The sequence below is a fragment of the Acomys russatus genome, chromosome 24 (assembly GCF_903995435.1).
Source record: "Acomys russatus chromosome 24, mAcoRus1.1, whole genome shotgun sequence".
Classification (NCBI taxonomy): domain Eukaryota; kingdom Metazoa; phylum Chordata; class Mammalia; order Rodentia; family Muridae; genus Acomys; species Acomys russatus.
This window is the reverse complement of record NC_067160.1, coordinates 1434715-1452488: the sequence shown is the minus strand read 5'-3', so window position 1 is coordinate 1452488 and position 17774 is coordinate 1434715. Positions and strand designations below refer to the sequence as shown.

The 17774-nt window shown below is 38.0% G+C and overlaps 1 protein-coding gene and 1 pseudogene across 1 annotated transcript; one reads left to right on the top strand and one right to left on the bottom strand.

Moving 5' to 3' along the window:
• Positions 1–290: 290 nt before the first annotated feature.
• On the bottom strand, positions 291–1246 carry LOC127207256 (olfactory receptor 8K5-like; annotated as a pseudogene).
• A 15365-nt stretch (positions 1247–16611) lies between these two features.
• On the top strand, positions 16612–17550 carry LOC127207506 (olfactory receptor 1052). The gene has a single exon (XM_051166947.1). It carries the CDS (start codon positions 16612–16614, stop codon positions 17548–17550), a length of 939 nt encoding a protein of 312 aa, XP_051022904.1.
• Positions 17551–17774: the final 224 nt, after the last annotated feature.

Here is a 17774-nt window from a genome sequence, read left to right as displayed (position 1 = left end):
CAAACACATTGCATGACATATAGTTAAACCTGAGTTCCCTTTACATAATATTAGTTCAGAGGAAATGCTAAACACTTTCTGAGTCAATAGCTAAAAATGTTGTGTGGGGGATGTGACAGTGGAGTTCTATCATCTAAGACGTATTTTGTGAGACTACAAAGTATACATTATAATGTTCTATATGTTATCACAATGTTTTTTTTTTACTGTTCATCAAATACTAACATAAAATTGTGATATTGACTTATATTTCCTTTATCACATTTTATTAAAATATCCCATGTTTAATATTAAGTACACAGTTTACATCGTTTCTTAGAGTCTTAGTACGGCATTCTTCACTTCTTTGTTTCTAAAGCTGTAGATCATGGGATTAATCATGGGAATCACTAAAGTAAAAAACACAGAGGCTATATTATCTGTTTCAGAGGAGTGGGTGGATTTGGGCTGTAAGGACACGAAGAGCAGAGGCACATAAAATACTACCACGACAGTCAGATGAGAACCACAAGTCAAGAAGGCCTTTTTTCTTCCTTCGGCCGAATGCATCCCGTGTATGGCCAGTACAATCAGAAGGTAAGAGACTAAGATTATGAAGAGGGAGGAAATCAAATTAAATGCTGAAAAGAATATGATCACTAATTCTATATCCTGTGCATTTGAACACAGTAACAGTAACATGTTGGGCATCATCACAGTAGAAATGGCTAAAGACATTAAAATCACAGAAAGTCGAGGTAAAAATCTTAGTAGTTAACATCACAGTCTCGAAGACACTGTAGATGTACGCGATACTCACCAGTGCAAAGCAGCGTCTCTCAGACATGATCACACTGTAGAGCAGAGGATTGCAGATGGCCACATAGCGATCAATGGCCATTGCAGACAATATAAAAAGTTCACAGATAATGAAAACAAGGTAGATTGCCATCTGTGTTGCACAGCCATAATAAGAAATGACATTTTGATTCATCGCTATATTCACCATTGTCTTGGGGTAAATGACAGTAGAGTTACCAAGATCAATGAAAGACAAGTGTCTGATAAAATAATACATGGGTGTGTGAAGGCGAGAGTCCAGCTTGGTCAAAATGATGAGGCTCAGGTTGCCTATCACGGCGACTCCGTAGATGAGCAGGAAGGCTGCCAAGAGCAGAAGCTGCAGCTCAGGATTGTGTGTGATTCCCGTCAGAATGAATTCAGCTGGCACTGTTGAGTTCACCTGGCTCATTTTCACCTTCTGAAAAGATACACAACTATTATCAACCTCTGCATAATATCAATGAAGCACATTTTAAACATCATTAAAAACACATCTAATGGCTCTTATAAAAATTACTTTGAGATCTGATTCCAAAAGTTAACTACATATGGAACTTTATACTTTCCAAATACCAAATTTTAGAATACAGTGTAAGCATAAGTAACATATTTAAATTTTAAAAATTATGACACGTGAATATAAACTCATTGTTATTAAATGGTATGTATCATACATATAATTACAAAGATAGACCGAGTCTATTAATTATGTTTGGTTTCAATCACCAATTACTCTTGCACTCTTTTATCAATTTTACTAGTAATATGAAGGTATGCATCTTTTGCCGCTAATGGATTGAAGCCAAATAAGCTTCAATGCATCTTGCTATATCCAATATCCTTTCCTCAATAATACAGGTGATAATATCTCTTTGATCCTATGAAACATAAAAATAAATTTCTAGGTAAGTGCTAGATACATGTGCAAATAGGTTATAGTTATATTGTAGGTAGATGATAGACAGGTAGAATGACAAATGATTATATATATATATATGTATATATATATATATATATGATAGATAGATAGATAGATAGATAGATAGATAGATAGATAGATGTATGACAGCTGCATAGCCGACATGACTGCAATAGAAATATAAGGCAATGATTTATAAAATTTTAACAAGGGGATTCAGGGTTCATCTGGGAGCAGCTTATCTCAAAGAGGATGATGAGCATCAAAGAACCTCCTTACGGTGATAGTTTCAGATGTGGTAACCAAGCCACTCGGCAAAATTTCTACCACAGACAGAATTCTGCCTAAAAACGGGCAAGCTTGGATGCATGTCGTGCCAACAGCCAAATTCTGCCAAGACAGGTTAAGCAAGTCCTCAATAGTTCCTGACTCACGAATAAGTCGGTCAGATATATTGGGCCAGGAGACCGAAGACAATGACCCAACTTTATAGAGTTTTAGGCAACTACTTAGGTAGCAAACTGTCTCTGTCATCTTCTCATTTGGGAAGCTGCTAACCTGCACTCCTTGTATACCCAGGTAATCAATATTATTCCTTTTTAAGTCTCTAGTGGTGTTGAAGACCAGATAGCTTAGTTGTTTAGGGGTTAAGATGTTTTTAGGTCTAGGTAGATGTTTTAAGTTGCTAAAGATGAGATATGATAGATATTGTTTTACATTCAGAATTTTAGACACACCAAGATAAGAAAGATGTTTTCTTCAAGGCTACCAAATACAAATAACCAAAACACTAAGAATGTAACATTTATACACTTTCTGATCGTTTCAATGCTCTTCTTGCTGTAGGTAGTTTATTGTATATATGTGTGATTATATAAATTATGTAAAAATATTTAATTTTAAAATAACAAAAGAAACAAACAGAGAAGCCAGAAGAAACTCCACCACCTATGCACCCCTGTGAGGCCATGCTTCAGAGAGTTAGGGCGGCTGGGATCATCTGTGTGATCAGAAATGTGATGTTAGATCCCAGGCTTCCTCCCAGTGTTTACAGTATCCTTATTTGTAAACGTGAGAGTCAAGGTCTGATTCTTTCCATCAGCATCCAGTAATTTCTAGATCATTAGTATTGAAAACATGCTTGCAGGACACTAGATACAATGAGGTGTCCTGACATATAAATATAGAATTTTGTTTACTTGAGGGACCTAGGGCTGTCGAATGCAGAAAGTAGAAGTTCTCTGGCTTCCTACATCTCTTACAAGGTGAGCTTAAGAGATTTATTGCTACTTCTAATAAAACTAACGCTTACTAAACACTCCAAACTAAAAGAAACAAAAGTAATGAGTCCCAAACACAATAAGACAAAAGAAAGATATTAACTTTAATAAGAAAATAGTATAGGCCTCAAAACACACAAAATATGAATATTTTCTTTCTAATACATATGATTTATGTTGTTACCCATAGATCATTAATTTTAATTGTGTATACTTTATTAATAGTAACACTACTAAGACATTGTGATGAGTCACAAATCGTTTTACACTTGCAGCTCCCACATGATGGCTCTGAACATTAATATGCCCTATTTTGATAACTGTTCAATTTTTTATAATATTTACAATGAAGTATCTAGAATATGTTATATCTAATATTTCATTAATAAATACCATTTATTAACATATAAAACCAGTAAAATCAATAATCTATTCTAATTAATGACAGAAAAACTAATGTTTTGAATGAACCTCCATTTACACTGAGTTATCATAGTGAGATTTGGAGACAGACAGCTGCCATTTTCCATGAAAGTAAACTCTGGGCCTTTAAATTCTCATGTATAATGCACAATAGAGCGATAGAAATATATTGTCTAAGCATCGGGTAGAAACTCAGGAAATCCACCTCAAGGACCCTAATTATACTTTGGACCTCTAACAATGCAGTGCAGTCTGTGGTGGTTGGCAGCAGTACTAGAAATCAGCTCATAAGTGTTGGGTTTTACTTTCTGCTGAGAGCGTGAGGCCTCAGGAAGAGGGTGAATATATACTTCTGGTACAGATCTATGCTGTTTTCCGAGCTGAAGTTTTTTGCTGCCTCATCACTGATTAAATTAAACTTATTTTCAGATGGTATTATATAATTTACTGAGATTTTTATTTTTGACCAATATTCTTTAATGACATAAAACCAACTTGTTTCTTCATTTGAGTGGACAAAAATGTTTATTCCATTCTACCTTCACTCACAAAGAAAATTAATTATAATGAAAGGAATGAATTAGACACCACAACCAAAAAGTTAGCGAAATTTTACTTCAATATTCATCTACTTAAGACACTACTGAGAGTAACTGGAAGGAAAGAAGAGACTTAGACCCAGTACCTACAGTAATTAAACATTTTTATTTTTCTCAATATTTTGGCATTGAAAAATTATGATTTTAATCATGTTCATAATTGTTTTCCAAATTGCATTAAATCTATATAATGTTTTTATTTATTATTATTGTATTTACTAGTATATGTTTTTGTGGTTTGTTTAAGTAAGGATTGTTTAAGTCAATTCGCTTATCATTTCAAACAACCAACTTCATATTAACTTATTTTTTAAATTTTATTTTTGAGATTATAATACAATTATATTATTTCTTCCTTTCTTTTCCTTCCTCCAAATATTCTCACACACACACACACACTCTCTCTCTCTCTCACACACACACACGTATTTGAATATATAATATCAGTGTGTATAATGTTATTTGTACCTTTGTTTTATGAACTGATATTTATTCTTTACAACCCTAATTTTTTAATTCCCATTTTTTATTTTATTAATTTATTCAAATTACAACTCAATTGTTATCCCATCACTTGTATCCTCCCAATCCTCCCTCCCTCCCGCTTTCACTCTATTCCCCTCCACTAGGTCTAAGACCTAGGGGGACCTTCTTCCCTACTATATGGTCATAGGCTGTCAAGTCTCATCTTAGTAGCCTGCTTATTCTTTCTTTGAGTGCCACCAGGGGGAGATGGTCACATGTGGGTCACCAGAGTTCATGTCAGAGTCAGTTTCCGCTCTCCACACAACTGTGGAGAATGTCCTGTTCATTGGCTAAATCAGAGTAGGGGCTCAATGTTTACTATTGTATTGTCCTTGGTTAGTGCAATAGTTTGAGCAGATCCCCTGGGCCCCGATCCACCCATCACGATGTTTTTCCTAAGATTTCTAGGAGCCTCTGGTTCCTTCTATTTCCCCATCTCCTATATTTATTTTACCTAGAGTCTCAGTAGGATGTCCTTACTTCTATCCCAATCTCCTGGTAAGTGAAGACTTTCGTGGGACATGGCTTTTGGGCTAGTGCCCAATTATAAGTTAGCATATACCATGTGAGTCTTTCTGCTCATTATAAAAATTTCTAGTCCCAGCCATTTGCCCACAAATTTCAGGATTTCCTTGTTTTTAATATCTGAGTAGTATTCCATAGTGTAAATGTACCACAGTTTCTTTATCCATTCTTCAACTGAGGGACATTTAGGCTGCTTCCATGTTCTGGCTATTATGAATAAGGCTGCTATGAACATGGTTGAGCATATGTCCTTGTGTGGTGGAGCATCTTCTGGGTATATTCCAAGGAGTGGTATAGCTAGCTTTTGTGGAAGCCCTATCTCCAATTTTCTGAGATAGCACCAGAGAGATTTCCAAAATGGTTGTACAAGTTTGCAGTCCACTAGCAATGAAGGAGTGTTCCTCCTTCTCCACATCCTCGTCCGCATGTGGTATCACTTGAATTTTTGATCTTCGCCATTCTGATGAGTGTAAGATGGAATCTCAGAGTCGTTTTGATTTGTATTTTCTGATGACTAAAGGCATTGAGCATTTCATATTAAGGTTTTAATTATTTGTTCTGTATACTTATTCAGGACTTGTTTTTGTTTTGCATTTATAAGCCCTTAGCCTGTAGTATTTATTTAATTGAGATATCACCCCTAATTTTTACATTAGTTTTTTGAGGATTTCTTAAAGTGTGTCTTGGCCATATCATTCACAGTCTACAACTTCTCCTAGATCCAGTTTACCTTTCCTGTCAGGCCTATTTGTGTTCTCTGAAAAATATCAAGTCCATGATCCCCTAAATAGATGAACCGTGTGTGTGTGTGTGTGTGTGTGTGTGTGTGTGTATGTGTGTGTGTGTGTGTGTATGTGTGTGTGTGTGTGTGTGTGTGTGTGAGAGAGAGAGAGAGAGAGAGAGAGAGAGAGAGAGAGAGAGAGAGAGAGAGAGAGATATAAAAGTACAAACAGTTGTCATGTGTCGCACCTTGAACTTATTCATAAAAACACCAGTGGTGTTAATTCCAGTAATACCTATGTCACTGAGGTGATACTCAATAGCACTCAACTGTTTCAATTATTGTTTCTTTAACATTTTAATGGATTCAAAATGCTATGTATTCTGTTCCTTATTGACTTGTAGTTAATTATACAATTGGGAAATATTTGAGTCACGGGAAATCCCGAGGTCCCTTGAGAACAGAGTGTTTCTTCAGCCTTCATCTGCCAATCCACCTGCTCTGTATTCAAGAGCTCACCAGACATTGACAGAATATTTATATATCCATGATTTTCTTACCTAGTTTGTTCTGTTAGAGAAAAAAACATTTTAAATTTTATTAATTTGTTGCTTGTGTAATTGGTTGTGTATAGCTTATATTTTTATTTAATCATTTTACCTTAGGTCACCTTCAGTTACATACTCTGATATAATTCAATAGTTTAATTACAATAGAATTAACTAAAACCTATTTTTTCTAAAAGTTATTTTTAATATGGGAAAAACATGGAGAAAGGTCCAGTGTCTTTAAAGCTTAACCTATAAATTGATATTCAGTAAGTTATATTTATTTATTTATTTGTTATTTCTGTTTTGGTTTTCAGACAGATTTTCTTTGTGTAGACTTGGCTGTCCTGGACTCACTCTGTAGGTTAGGCTGGCCTAGAACCCACAGAGACCTCCATGCTGATGACTCGCAAGGTGCTGGGACTACAGGTTTGTGCCACCACAACCAGCAGGCAAGTTAGATTTATACTGTAAAAATTTCTCCCTCATTATTTGGATTATTTCACATTAAGTATATTATTTAGGAGTGTATTTTTTATCTGATGCACCTGTATGTTGGTTAGAATGTTAGAAATCATTAAGTCAATGCTTTCATGATTTGTTTTTACTTTGATTTGTCTTTTACATTTTATATGCTGGCTGAGACTCAATAATAATCTATATGAATAAATTTCCAAATTATATCTGGATCTCAGTTTACTTAAATGTGTTTGTGAATTATAACCATCTATCATGATAGATATTCTCTGAAAAAAAAACTTTCATTATGGATTGAAATGATGGGTCCGAGAGTTAAAAGCGAACTCTCCCTACACAATTTTCTAACATGCTGGAAAACCAACTATTGCCTGTCCTGGTAGAGACTGTTTCCTAATCAAGTTGGCCTTTTTATCACTTTGTCTGGAGATGCCCCAAGTCCTGAAAATTTAAGTTAAAAATCTTAACGTATTTCATTCTATTTAATCATTTGCTTGTAGTTTGGAAGTGTCGGTTTAGAACTTTAAAACGTACTATTCTGTTAAGTTCAATTTTAGTATTATAAAGATTTCTTGATAAGTCTTATATTTTTGTTATTATGGTGGTTTCAATGAAGATAATTTAAAAATATTCATATATATTCATGTATGTATGTATGTATGTATGTATGTATGTATGTATGTATCTATCTGTCTATCTATCTATCTATCTATCCATGTATATTCACTTTACATCTAGATCATAGCCTCACCCCTCTACACCTCCCAGTCCCACAGTCTCTCCCTCTCCCTCCCCCTCCTCTACTCCTCAGAAAAGGATTTCCCCCCTTTCCAAGCATGCCAGTTCATCAAGTTACCTCAGGACTGAGCTTGTCCTCTTCCCCAGCTGCCTGGCAACGCAGTCCTTCCAGAGGGCAGCAATGAAAGAGCAGGCAACAGAGTCTATGACAGAGACAGCTCCACTCCCCATTCTAGTAGACCCACAGGATGCCTGAGCCTTCCATTGGCTGCATCTACGTAGAGGACATCGGTCCTGTCCATGCATGCTCCTTGGTTGGTGCTTCAGTCTGCACAAGGCTGTCTGGGCCCTGGTTAGTTGGTACTGTTGGTCTTCTTGTGGGTCTCCTGTCACCTCCATATTCTTTTCTCCTTCCTCCCACTCTCTAGAAGACTTCTTATGCATCACACAATGTTTGCCCATAAGTCTCATGTGTTTCAAACCACTGCTGTGTGGAGCCTCTCAGAGGACTCTCTCTTCTTAGCCTCCTTTCTGAAAGCATAGCAGAGTATCTTTAATAGTGTCAGGGGTTGGCTCTCTCTCACGGGATGGGTCTTGGGTTGGGCAAGACATTGGTTGGACATTGCCTCTCTTCAGTTAATTTTCATCTCAAAGAAGTTACAGGTTTAAACTTAGTGCCATTTGCTAAATTAATACATTTTACATTATTTATAATTATGTGATGTTTACCAATCCTCCAAAATATAAAACAAGGTAAATAAATAAAAATATTCATATAGGTTTTGACTAGGTATATATTTCTGACTTAGCCATCTATATTATTATTGGTAGACAATTCAGCACTTACAATGCATCTGTTGCAAAGCTGAGAAAAAAATTAGATGGCTCCACCAATGTAATACACTAAGTTATAGCAACATACTGAATCCCGGGGAAGGATAATGTCAATCCATCTCTCTTTACTACAATTACAATATATTAAGTATGTTAAGTTAGTAAAAGTGATATAGAGAAAAACATTTAGTCATTTATCTCTTCATTTTTATCTACAAATATGATGTGGACAATTGAAACAAATCTAGATAAATAAAAGTGAGTTCTATTCAAGAGGAAAAACTCATAAAATAAGTTTAATCAACTACTGAATAATAGAACTTAATTATTTGTGATGGAGACTTAATTAAGCAATAAAAGAATTGCAGGTCAATTGAGAGTTCCAATTATATGCATTTAAAATGTTAACTTACATGTTTGTATGGAAAAATAATATACACAATTAAAATTTGGTATATCATAAATATTATACATGAAAACTTATATGTTACTTATGTAAATATTTATAAATCAATAGTAAACATGAATAGAAATGTAAGTTATATTTACTCTAAATATTTCTATCTGTTTAATCTGAAGGTTTTTTGAAGCTTTTGCTTTGAAACAAGATAAGACATCTGTCCTTATAGTTGTGTGATTCCAATTCTCTCTTTGTTATCTTAGAATAACTGACAGACCTATACTTACTGTTTCTGTTAGCATTCTATATTTAAAATGATAACGTACAGAAAGTCTGAACTTAAGTGGCCTACTTCCTCTCATTGAGAATACCTCTTGGACCTTTCATCTTTCTGTAGAGAAAGGCACTTGAGAGTTACATAGAAACATTTGACACCACAAAAATATTTCTATGCATTTTCTTCAAAAACAAAATCAATTGACGTGACCACGATTTAATACACGAACATATAATTTGTATAACTTATTTCTCCTAAGCAGCTTGACAGAAATTTCAAAGCATTGGAAGTAAACCTTGTATTATAATTGAGACATATGGGTACAATAACTCGTATTAGAGTAGAAATATATATAATGTGTGTGAAGAATGATCTTACATTTGAATTCTATACCACCGTACCTAGAACTTATTTTGCATCTATATACAAAATTCTATATCAGTGAATTAAAAATATCTTGTGAGTGACAATTGAGGCAGTAAGTTGAGGAGTAGATTCACTAATCCACTTTTTGTTCCCTGTACATTTCTATATTTCCCCCTTGTTTCTTTTCAACAACTTTCTCCAAACAGGATGTCAATGTCCAGTATGATGCGAGGAATGCATCCTGCCAGGCCTGATCCAATGTCAGTGTCTGGTTCTTTTTTTTTTTTTTTTTTTTTTTTTTTTTCTGTTGTTGTTGTTGTTCTGAAAGCATATAATTTCTCACAAGCATTATACAGTTCTAAATTAAATGTTAGTAGGTTAAATCATTGTCATAGCAATTGCTAGTTTACTTTTATCACAATGCAGAATATGGCATTTAAAAACATTTTTATTACCTTAAAGACTCACTGACAAAGAGACAGGTTAACTCCTGGGAACACCCAGCCTACTTCAAAGAATATGATGAGCATCAAAGAACCTCCTTATGGAGATGGCCTCAAATGTGCAAAGTAGCCACTGGGCAAAAGGTCCTCATTTCTACCACAGACAGAATTCTGCTTAAAAAAAGGGCAAGCTTGGGTGCAGGTAGAGTCGATGGCCAAATTCTGCCAAGACAGGGTAAGCAAGTCCTCAATTGTTCCTGTCTCACAAATATGTCTGTCAGATGTATTGGGCCAGAAGGCTGAAGATGATGCTCCAACGTTATAGAGAGTTTTGGGTTACTATTCAGGTACAAAACTGTCTCTAACATCTTTTAATTTGGAAAGCTACTAACCTGCGCTCTCGGCATACTCAGATAATCAAGTTTACTCCTTCCCGAGTCTCTGAGGGAGTTGAAGACCAGGTAGCTTAGTTTTACAATGAAGTTTAATTGTTTAGGAGTTAAGATGTTTTTAGGTCTAGATAGGTGTTCTAAGTCAGTAATGACAATATGTGATGGAGGTTGATTTACATTCTGAAATTTAGATGCATCAAGATAGGAAAGATGTCTTCTTCAAGCCTGTCAAATACAAATAGCCAAAACACTAAGAATGTAATATTTATATAATTCCTGAGTGTTTCACAGTTTTTCTTGTCATAGGTAATCGATTGTATATATGTGTAAAAGTAGAAATGCATATGTACAAAAATAAAATAATTAATAAAAAGAGCTTTAAAAGGAAACAAACAAAAACAATGTAAAAACAGTAAAGTACCCCATGTGTTTGAAAAATATACTTATATATTTTTGACATCCATAATAAATTATTTTAAAAACTTTTTATATACAATTCAATAAAAGCAAAATCAATGTGTATCACTGAAAAGTGAAAGTCAAGTAGTAAATTTCCAAGTTAACATAATATTTTTTGTTTACGGGAATTAAATGGTGCATATTACCCATAAAATTACAAATATTAAACATGGTAAAATAATTGTTAAAAAAGATGTTAAGAATTGGAGTCTTGAATGTGTTAAATCTTTTTTCTTTAGTTAATATTTTAATTACGATATAATTAAATCATTACTACATTTCTATTTCCTCACTTTCCCTCACTATTACACTGACACACTTTTTTTTATTGTAACATTGGTGTGTGTATGTGTGTGTGTGTATGGACGTATATCTTTCTGAGTGTATTTTGCGCATAGGGTTTCAGGATTAACCACTTTTTATTGCATAACTTTCTTTTTTTTTTTTTTTTTTTGGTTTTTCGAGACAGGGTTTCTCTGTGTAGCCTTGGCCATCCTGGACTCACTTTGTAGACCAGGCTGGCCTCGAACTCACAGCGATCCACCTGCCCCTGCCTCCCGAGTGCTGTGATTAAAGGCGTGCGCCACCACGCCCGGCTCTTTATTGGATAACTTTCAAGGTGCACTTTCCCATGGAAGAAATGGAACTCAATAACAATTGTACAGTTCTCAGGAGAGAAACTGTCTCAGGAGAGTTCTCTTTCTCCAACCGGTCATTATGTATTACTTGTCTGTGCATTGTTTGCCTGAATTTGACCCTTGGAAACTTCCCATTTTCTTGTGGACAAATACACTAGTTTGCCATTGCTCCTCGTTGCTCCTTGGCTTGCTTTATACACATGTTTCAGGGAGAGCCTGTTTACAGAAAATGTTGCGGATCTGACTTGTACATCTTTCCACACTCTCCTCTGCTTTGTTCTCTGAACCAAAGATGTGGGAACTTAGATGTAGAATATTCATTGGGGCTGGACTCGTGACAAGCTGTTGGTCTTCATTTGATGCAAACAGAGTCATTTTTTTTTTATGAGTCATACGTAGTTACAAGATTAATGTATAGAATGTAATGATGAATTGATCTGGATTAGAATGGTAGCTGTAGCATATTATTTTCAAATGTCCATGACACCACAGGCCCAGTGAAGCTGGCTAGGTTTTTAATATTCAGCAAGATATCCTTCCTGTTGATTTGGCCTTAAGTCTACCTGTACTATTGATGGTTGTTGCCATCATGTGTCTGGCACGACTGCACCTTTGTGACTGTCTTTGCCGGAGTGTTCGTTGCTGTGGGTCATAGCAGTCACCTCTCTATAACACTGTCGATCGCTTCCCTCCCTTGGCAGATTGCATAGGAATTCTGGTACTGTTGGAGCTAGAACAGAGACAGGAAGCTGTTAACATAGATGAAGCTCAAACTCTGTCCAAAGCGCATGATATCGTCATCAGCAGTGGCTTACCTTCAACCGCTTAGAGACAATAAAGGCAACGGCAGTATAGAGTCTTTTGGACTACCATTATCAAGAGTAGGATTCTTATGCTTAGAACTAGGAATTTTATCAGCATATGGTTCTTGTGCAACCACTGTCGGTACTAAAGGCAAATATATATGTGTGTGTGTGTATGCTTAAATATATGCTAAAAATTTTAGGTAAATATGAAATAGTATGGTTTCTTGAGGCTTTATTAGAAAACCTAGGACACATTATTTGACTCTTATGCCCTGTGTCCTTCTGTTTAGATCTCCCTTTCTGCCTCAGTTGTATCCACACACGTGTTTTTACCGTTTCCTAGGAGACATTAGTTGACTCTTATGCCCTGTTTCCTTCTGTTTAGATCTCCCTTTCCGCCTCGGTTGTATCCACACACGGGTTTTTACCGTTTCCTAGGAGACATTATTTGACTCTTATGCCCTGTGTCCTTCTGTTTAGATCTCCCTTTCTGCCTTAGTTGTATCCACACACGTGTTTTTACCGTTTCCTAGGAGACATTATTTGACTCTTATGCCCTGTTTCCTTCTGTTTAGAGCTCCTTTTCCGCCTTAGTTGTGTCCACACACGGGTTTTTACCGTTTCCTAGGAGACATTATTTGACTCTTATGCCCTCTGTCCTTCTGTTTAGATCTCCCTTTCCGCCTCGATTGTATCCACACACGTGTTTTTACCGTTTCCTAGGAGACATTAGTTGACTCTTATGCCCTGTTTCCTTCTGTTTAGATCTCCCTTTCCGCCTCGGTTGTATCCACACACGGGTTTTTACCGTTTCCTAGGAGACATTATTTGACTCTTATGCCCTGTGTCCTTCTGTTTAGATCTCCCTTTCTGCCTTAGTTGTATCCACACACGTGTTTTTACCGTTTCCTAGGAGACATTAGTTGACTCTTATGCCCTGTGTCCTTCTGTTTAGAGCTCCCTTTCCGCCTCAGTTGTGTCCACACACGTGTTTTTTACCGTTTCCTAGGAGACATTAGTTGACTCTTATGCCCTGTGTCCTTCTGTTTAGATCTCCCTTCCGCCTCAGTTGTGTCCACACACGTGTTTTTACTGTTTCCTAGGAGACACTATTTGACTCTTATGCCCTGTGTCCTTCTGTTTAGAGCTCCCTTTCCGCCTTAGTTGTGTCCACACACGGGTTTTTACCGTTTCCTAGGAGACATTAGTTGACTCTTATGCCCTGTGTCCTTCTGTTTAGAGCTCCCTTTCCGCCTTAGTTGTGTCCACACACGTGTTTTTACCGTTTCCTAGGAGACATTAGTTGACTCTTATGCCCTGTGTCCTTCTGTTTAGAGCTCCCTTTCCGCCTTAGTTGTGTCCACACACGTGTTTTTACCGTTTCCTAGGAGACATTAGTTGACTCTTATGCCCTGTGTCCTTCTGTTTAGAGCTCCCTTTCCGCCTCAGTTGTGTCACACACGTGTTTTTACCGTTTCCTAGGAGACATTAGTTGACTCTTATGCCCTGTGTCCTTCTGTTTAGAGCTCCCTTTCCGCCTTAGTTGTGTCCACACACGGGTTTTTTACCGTTTCCTAGGAGACATTAGTTGACTCTTATGCCCTGTCTCCTCCTGTTTAGAGCTCCCTTTCCGCCTTAGTTGTGTCCACACACGGGTTTTTACCGTTTCCTAGGAGACATTAGTTGACTCTTATGCCCTGTGTCCTTCTGTTTAGAGCTCCCTTTCCGCCTTAGTTGTGTCCACACACGTGGTTTTTACCGTTTCCTAGGAGACATTAGTTGACTCTTATGCCCTGTGTCCTTCTGTTTAGAGCTCCCTTTCCGCCTCAGTTGTGTCCACACACGTGTTTTTACCGTTTCCTAGGAGACATTAGTTGACTCTTATGCCCTGTGTCCTTCTGTTTAGAGCTCCCCTTCCGCCTTAGTTGTGTCCACACACGGGTTTTTACCGTTTCCTAGGAGACATTAGTTGACTCTTATGCCCTGTGTCCTTCTGTTTAGAGCTCCCTTTCCGCCTTAGTTGTGTCCACACACGGGTTTTTTACCGTTTCCTAGGAGACATTAGTTGACTCTTATGCCCTGTGTCCTTCTGTTTAGAGCTCCCTTTCTGCCTTAGTTGTGTCCACACACGGGTTTTTACGTTTCCTAGGAGGACATTAGTTGACTCTTATGCCTGTGTCCTTCTGTTTAGAGCTCCCTTTCCGCCTCAGTTGTGTCCACACACGTGTTTTTTACCGTTTCCTAGGAGACATTAGTTGACTCTTATGCCCTGTGTCCTTCTGTTTAGAGCTCCCTTTCCGCCTTAGTTGTGTCCACACACGGGTTTTTACCGTTTCCTAGGAGACATTAGTTGACTCTTATGCCCTGTGTCCTCCTGTTTAGAGCTCCCTTTCCGCCTTAGTTGTGTCCACACACGGGTTTTTACCGTTTCCTAGGAGACATTAGTTGACTCTTATGCCCTGTGTCCTTCTGTTTAGAGCTCCCTTTCCGCCTTAGTTGTGTCCACACACGTGTTTTTTACCGTTTCCTAGGAGACATTAGTGACTCTTATGCCCTGTGTCCTTCTGTTTAGAGCTCCCTTTCCGCCTCAGTTGTGTCCACACACGTGTTTTTACCGTTTCCTAGGAGACATTAGTTGACTCTTATGCCCTGTGTCCTTCTGTTTAGAGCTCCCTTTCCGCCTTAGTTGTGTCCACACACGGGTTTTTACCGTTTCCTAGGAGACATAGTTGACTCTTATGCCCTGTGTCCTTCTGTTTAGAGCTCCCTTTCCGCCTTAGTTGTGTCCACACCGTGTTTTTTACCGTTTCCTAGGAGACATTAGTTGACTCTTATGCCCTGTGTCCTTCTGTTTAGAGCTCCCTTTCCGCCTTAGTTGTGTCCACACACGTGTTTTTACCGTTTCCTAGGAGACATTAGTTGACTCTTATGCCCTGTGTCCTTCTGTTTAGAGCTCCCTTTCCGCCTTAGTTGTGTCCACACACGGGTTTTTACCGTTTCCTAGGAGACATTAGTTGACTCTTATGCCCTGTGTCCTTCTGTTTAGAGCTCCCTTTCCGCCTTAGTTGTGTCCACACACGGGTTTTTACCGTTTCCTAGGAGACATTAGTTGACTCTTATGCCCTGTGTCCTTCTGTTTAGAGCTCCCTTCCGCCTCAGTTGTGTCCACACACGTGTTTTTACCGTTTCCTAGGAGACATTAGTTGACTCTTATGCCCTGTGTCCTTCTGTTTAGAGCTCCCTTTCCGCCTTAGTTGTGTCCACACACGGGTTTTTACCGTTTCCTAGGAGACATTAGTTGACTCTTATGCCCTGTGTCCTCCTGTTTAGAGCTCCCTTTCCGCCTTAGTTGTGTCCACACACGGGTTTTTACCGTTTCCTAGGAGACATTAGTTGACTCTTATGCCCTGTGTCCTTCTGTTTAGAGCTCCCTTTCCGCCTCAGTTGTGTCCACACACGTGTTTTTACCGTTTCCTAGGAGACATTAGTTGACTCTTATGCCCTGTGTCCTTCTGTTTAGAGCTCCCTTTCCGCCTCAGTTGTGTCCACACACGTGTTTTTACCGTTTCCTAGGAGACATTAGTTACTCTTATGCCCTGTGTCCTTCTGTTTAGAGCTCCCTTTCCGCCTTAGTTGTGTCCACACACGGGTTTTTACCGTTTCCTAGGAGACATTAGTTGACTCTTATGCCCTGTGTCCTTCTGTTTAGAGCTCCCTTTCCGCCTTAGTTGTGTCCACACCCGTGTTTTTACCGTTTCCTAGGAGACATTAGTTGACTCTTATGCCCTGTGTCCTTCTGTTTAGAGCTCCCTTTCCGCCTTAGTTGTGTCCACACACGTGTTTTTACCGTTTCCTAGGAGACATTAGTTGACTCTTATGCCCTGTGTCCTTCTGTTTAGAGCTCCCTTTCCGCCTCAGTTGTGTCCACACACGGGTTTTTACCGTTTCCTAGGAGACATTAGTTGACTCTTATGCCCTGTGTCCTTCTGTTTAGAGCTCCCTTTCCGCCTTAGTTGTGTCCACACACGGGTTTTTACCGTTTCCTAGGAGACATTAGTTGACTCTTATGCCCTGTGTCCTTCTGTTTAGAGCTCCCTTCCGCCTTAGTTGTGTCCACACACGTGTTTTTACCGTTTCCTAGGAGACATTAGTTGACTCTTATGCCCTGTGTCCTTCTGTTTAGAGCTCCCTTTCCGCCTCAGTTGTGTCCACACACGTGTTTTTACCGTTTCCTAGGAGACATTACATCTACTCTAATATTCTCAAATGGAGAAATGTTGGTCAAGCAATACAGCATTTATTTATTATTTAAGTATTATTACACAGTGTATTGTGTCTCTTCTTCAGCTTAATAAATACCGTATTTTTCCATGTATACACTAAGCTCTTGTCTTTGCCTCCTCAGGTTGAAAAAAGGGAATGGCTTCTGAGAACTGTACAGTTGTTACTGAGTTTATCCTTTTGGGCTTGACTGATCGTGCTGAGCTGAAGATGGTACTCTTTGTTTTATTCCTGGTGGTTTATACTGCTACCTTGGTAGGGAATCTGGGCATGATTCTCTTAATCAAGATCTCTCCTAAACTTCACACTCCCATGTACTTTTTCCTCAGTTGTCTTTCATTTGTAGATGCCTGCTATTCATCGGTCATTGCACCAAAAATATTGACTAGTTTCTTGGTAGTGACAGAAACAATCTCCTTCTCTGCCTGCATTGTGCAACATTTGTTTTTTGGGCTGCTTGTTACCACAGAAGGCTTCCTGCTGTCAGTGATGGCTTATGACCGTTATGTGGCCATTGCCAACCCGTTGCTGTATATTGTGGCCATGTCTAAGGGAAAGTGTATCATGCTGGTCACTGGCTCAGTCATAGGTGGAACTGTTAACTCGCTGACACACACCATTAGTTTGGGTAGGCTGTCATTTTGTGGACCCAATGTCGTGGGTCATTTCTTCTGTGACATACCATCTCTGCTGCTACTCTCGTGTTCGGATACCTCCATGAATGAGTTTTTGCTCTTGATATTCTCTGGAGTAATTGCTATTGGCACTCTCTTGATTGTGGTCATATCTTACTCATTCATTGCTGTGGCCATTTTGAGAATTCACTCAGCTTCTGGACGACAGAAAGCCTTCTCCACCTGTGCTTCTCACCTGACTGCGGTGACTATCTTCTATGGCACCTTAAGCTTTAATTACATTCAGCCAAGTACCCAGTATTCCGTAGAACAGGAAAAAGTTGTATCTGTGTTCTATACACTGGTGATTCCCATGTTAAACCCGATGATATACAGTCTCAGGAACAAAGAGGTAAAAGACGCTGTAAAAAAAGCCATAGAAATTAAGTTATTCTCATGCTAACTTCACAGCAGACAAATTTCTAACACACTTATAAGCCAGTCCACACTCAGGAACATTTATGTTCGGTCAGTAAATTCTAGATTTTGTGGTTAAAAGTTATAGTCTCAATATTTACCTTTTTGACATAAAGAAACAAATCAGACAGTCAAATAATTTGATATGTAATTTAATCTAAAAAGTTACTTCAATGAACTTTGAAATATCATTATTTGAATCATTAAGAA

Coding starts and splice junctions, on each gene's coding strand:
- LOC127207506 (XM_051166947.1), top strand. CDS start 16,612: ATGGCTTCTGAGAACTGTACAGTTGTTACTGAGTTTATCCTTTTGGGC.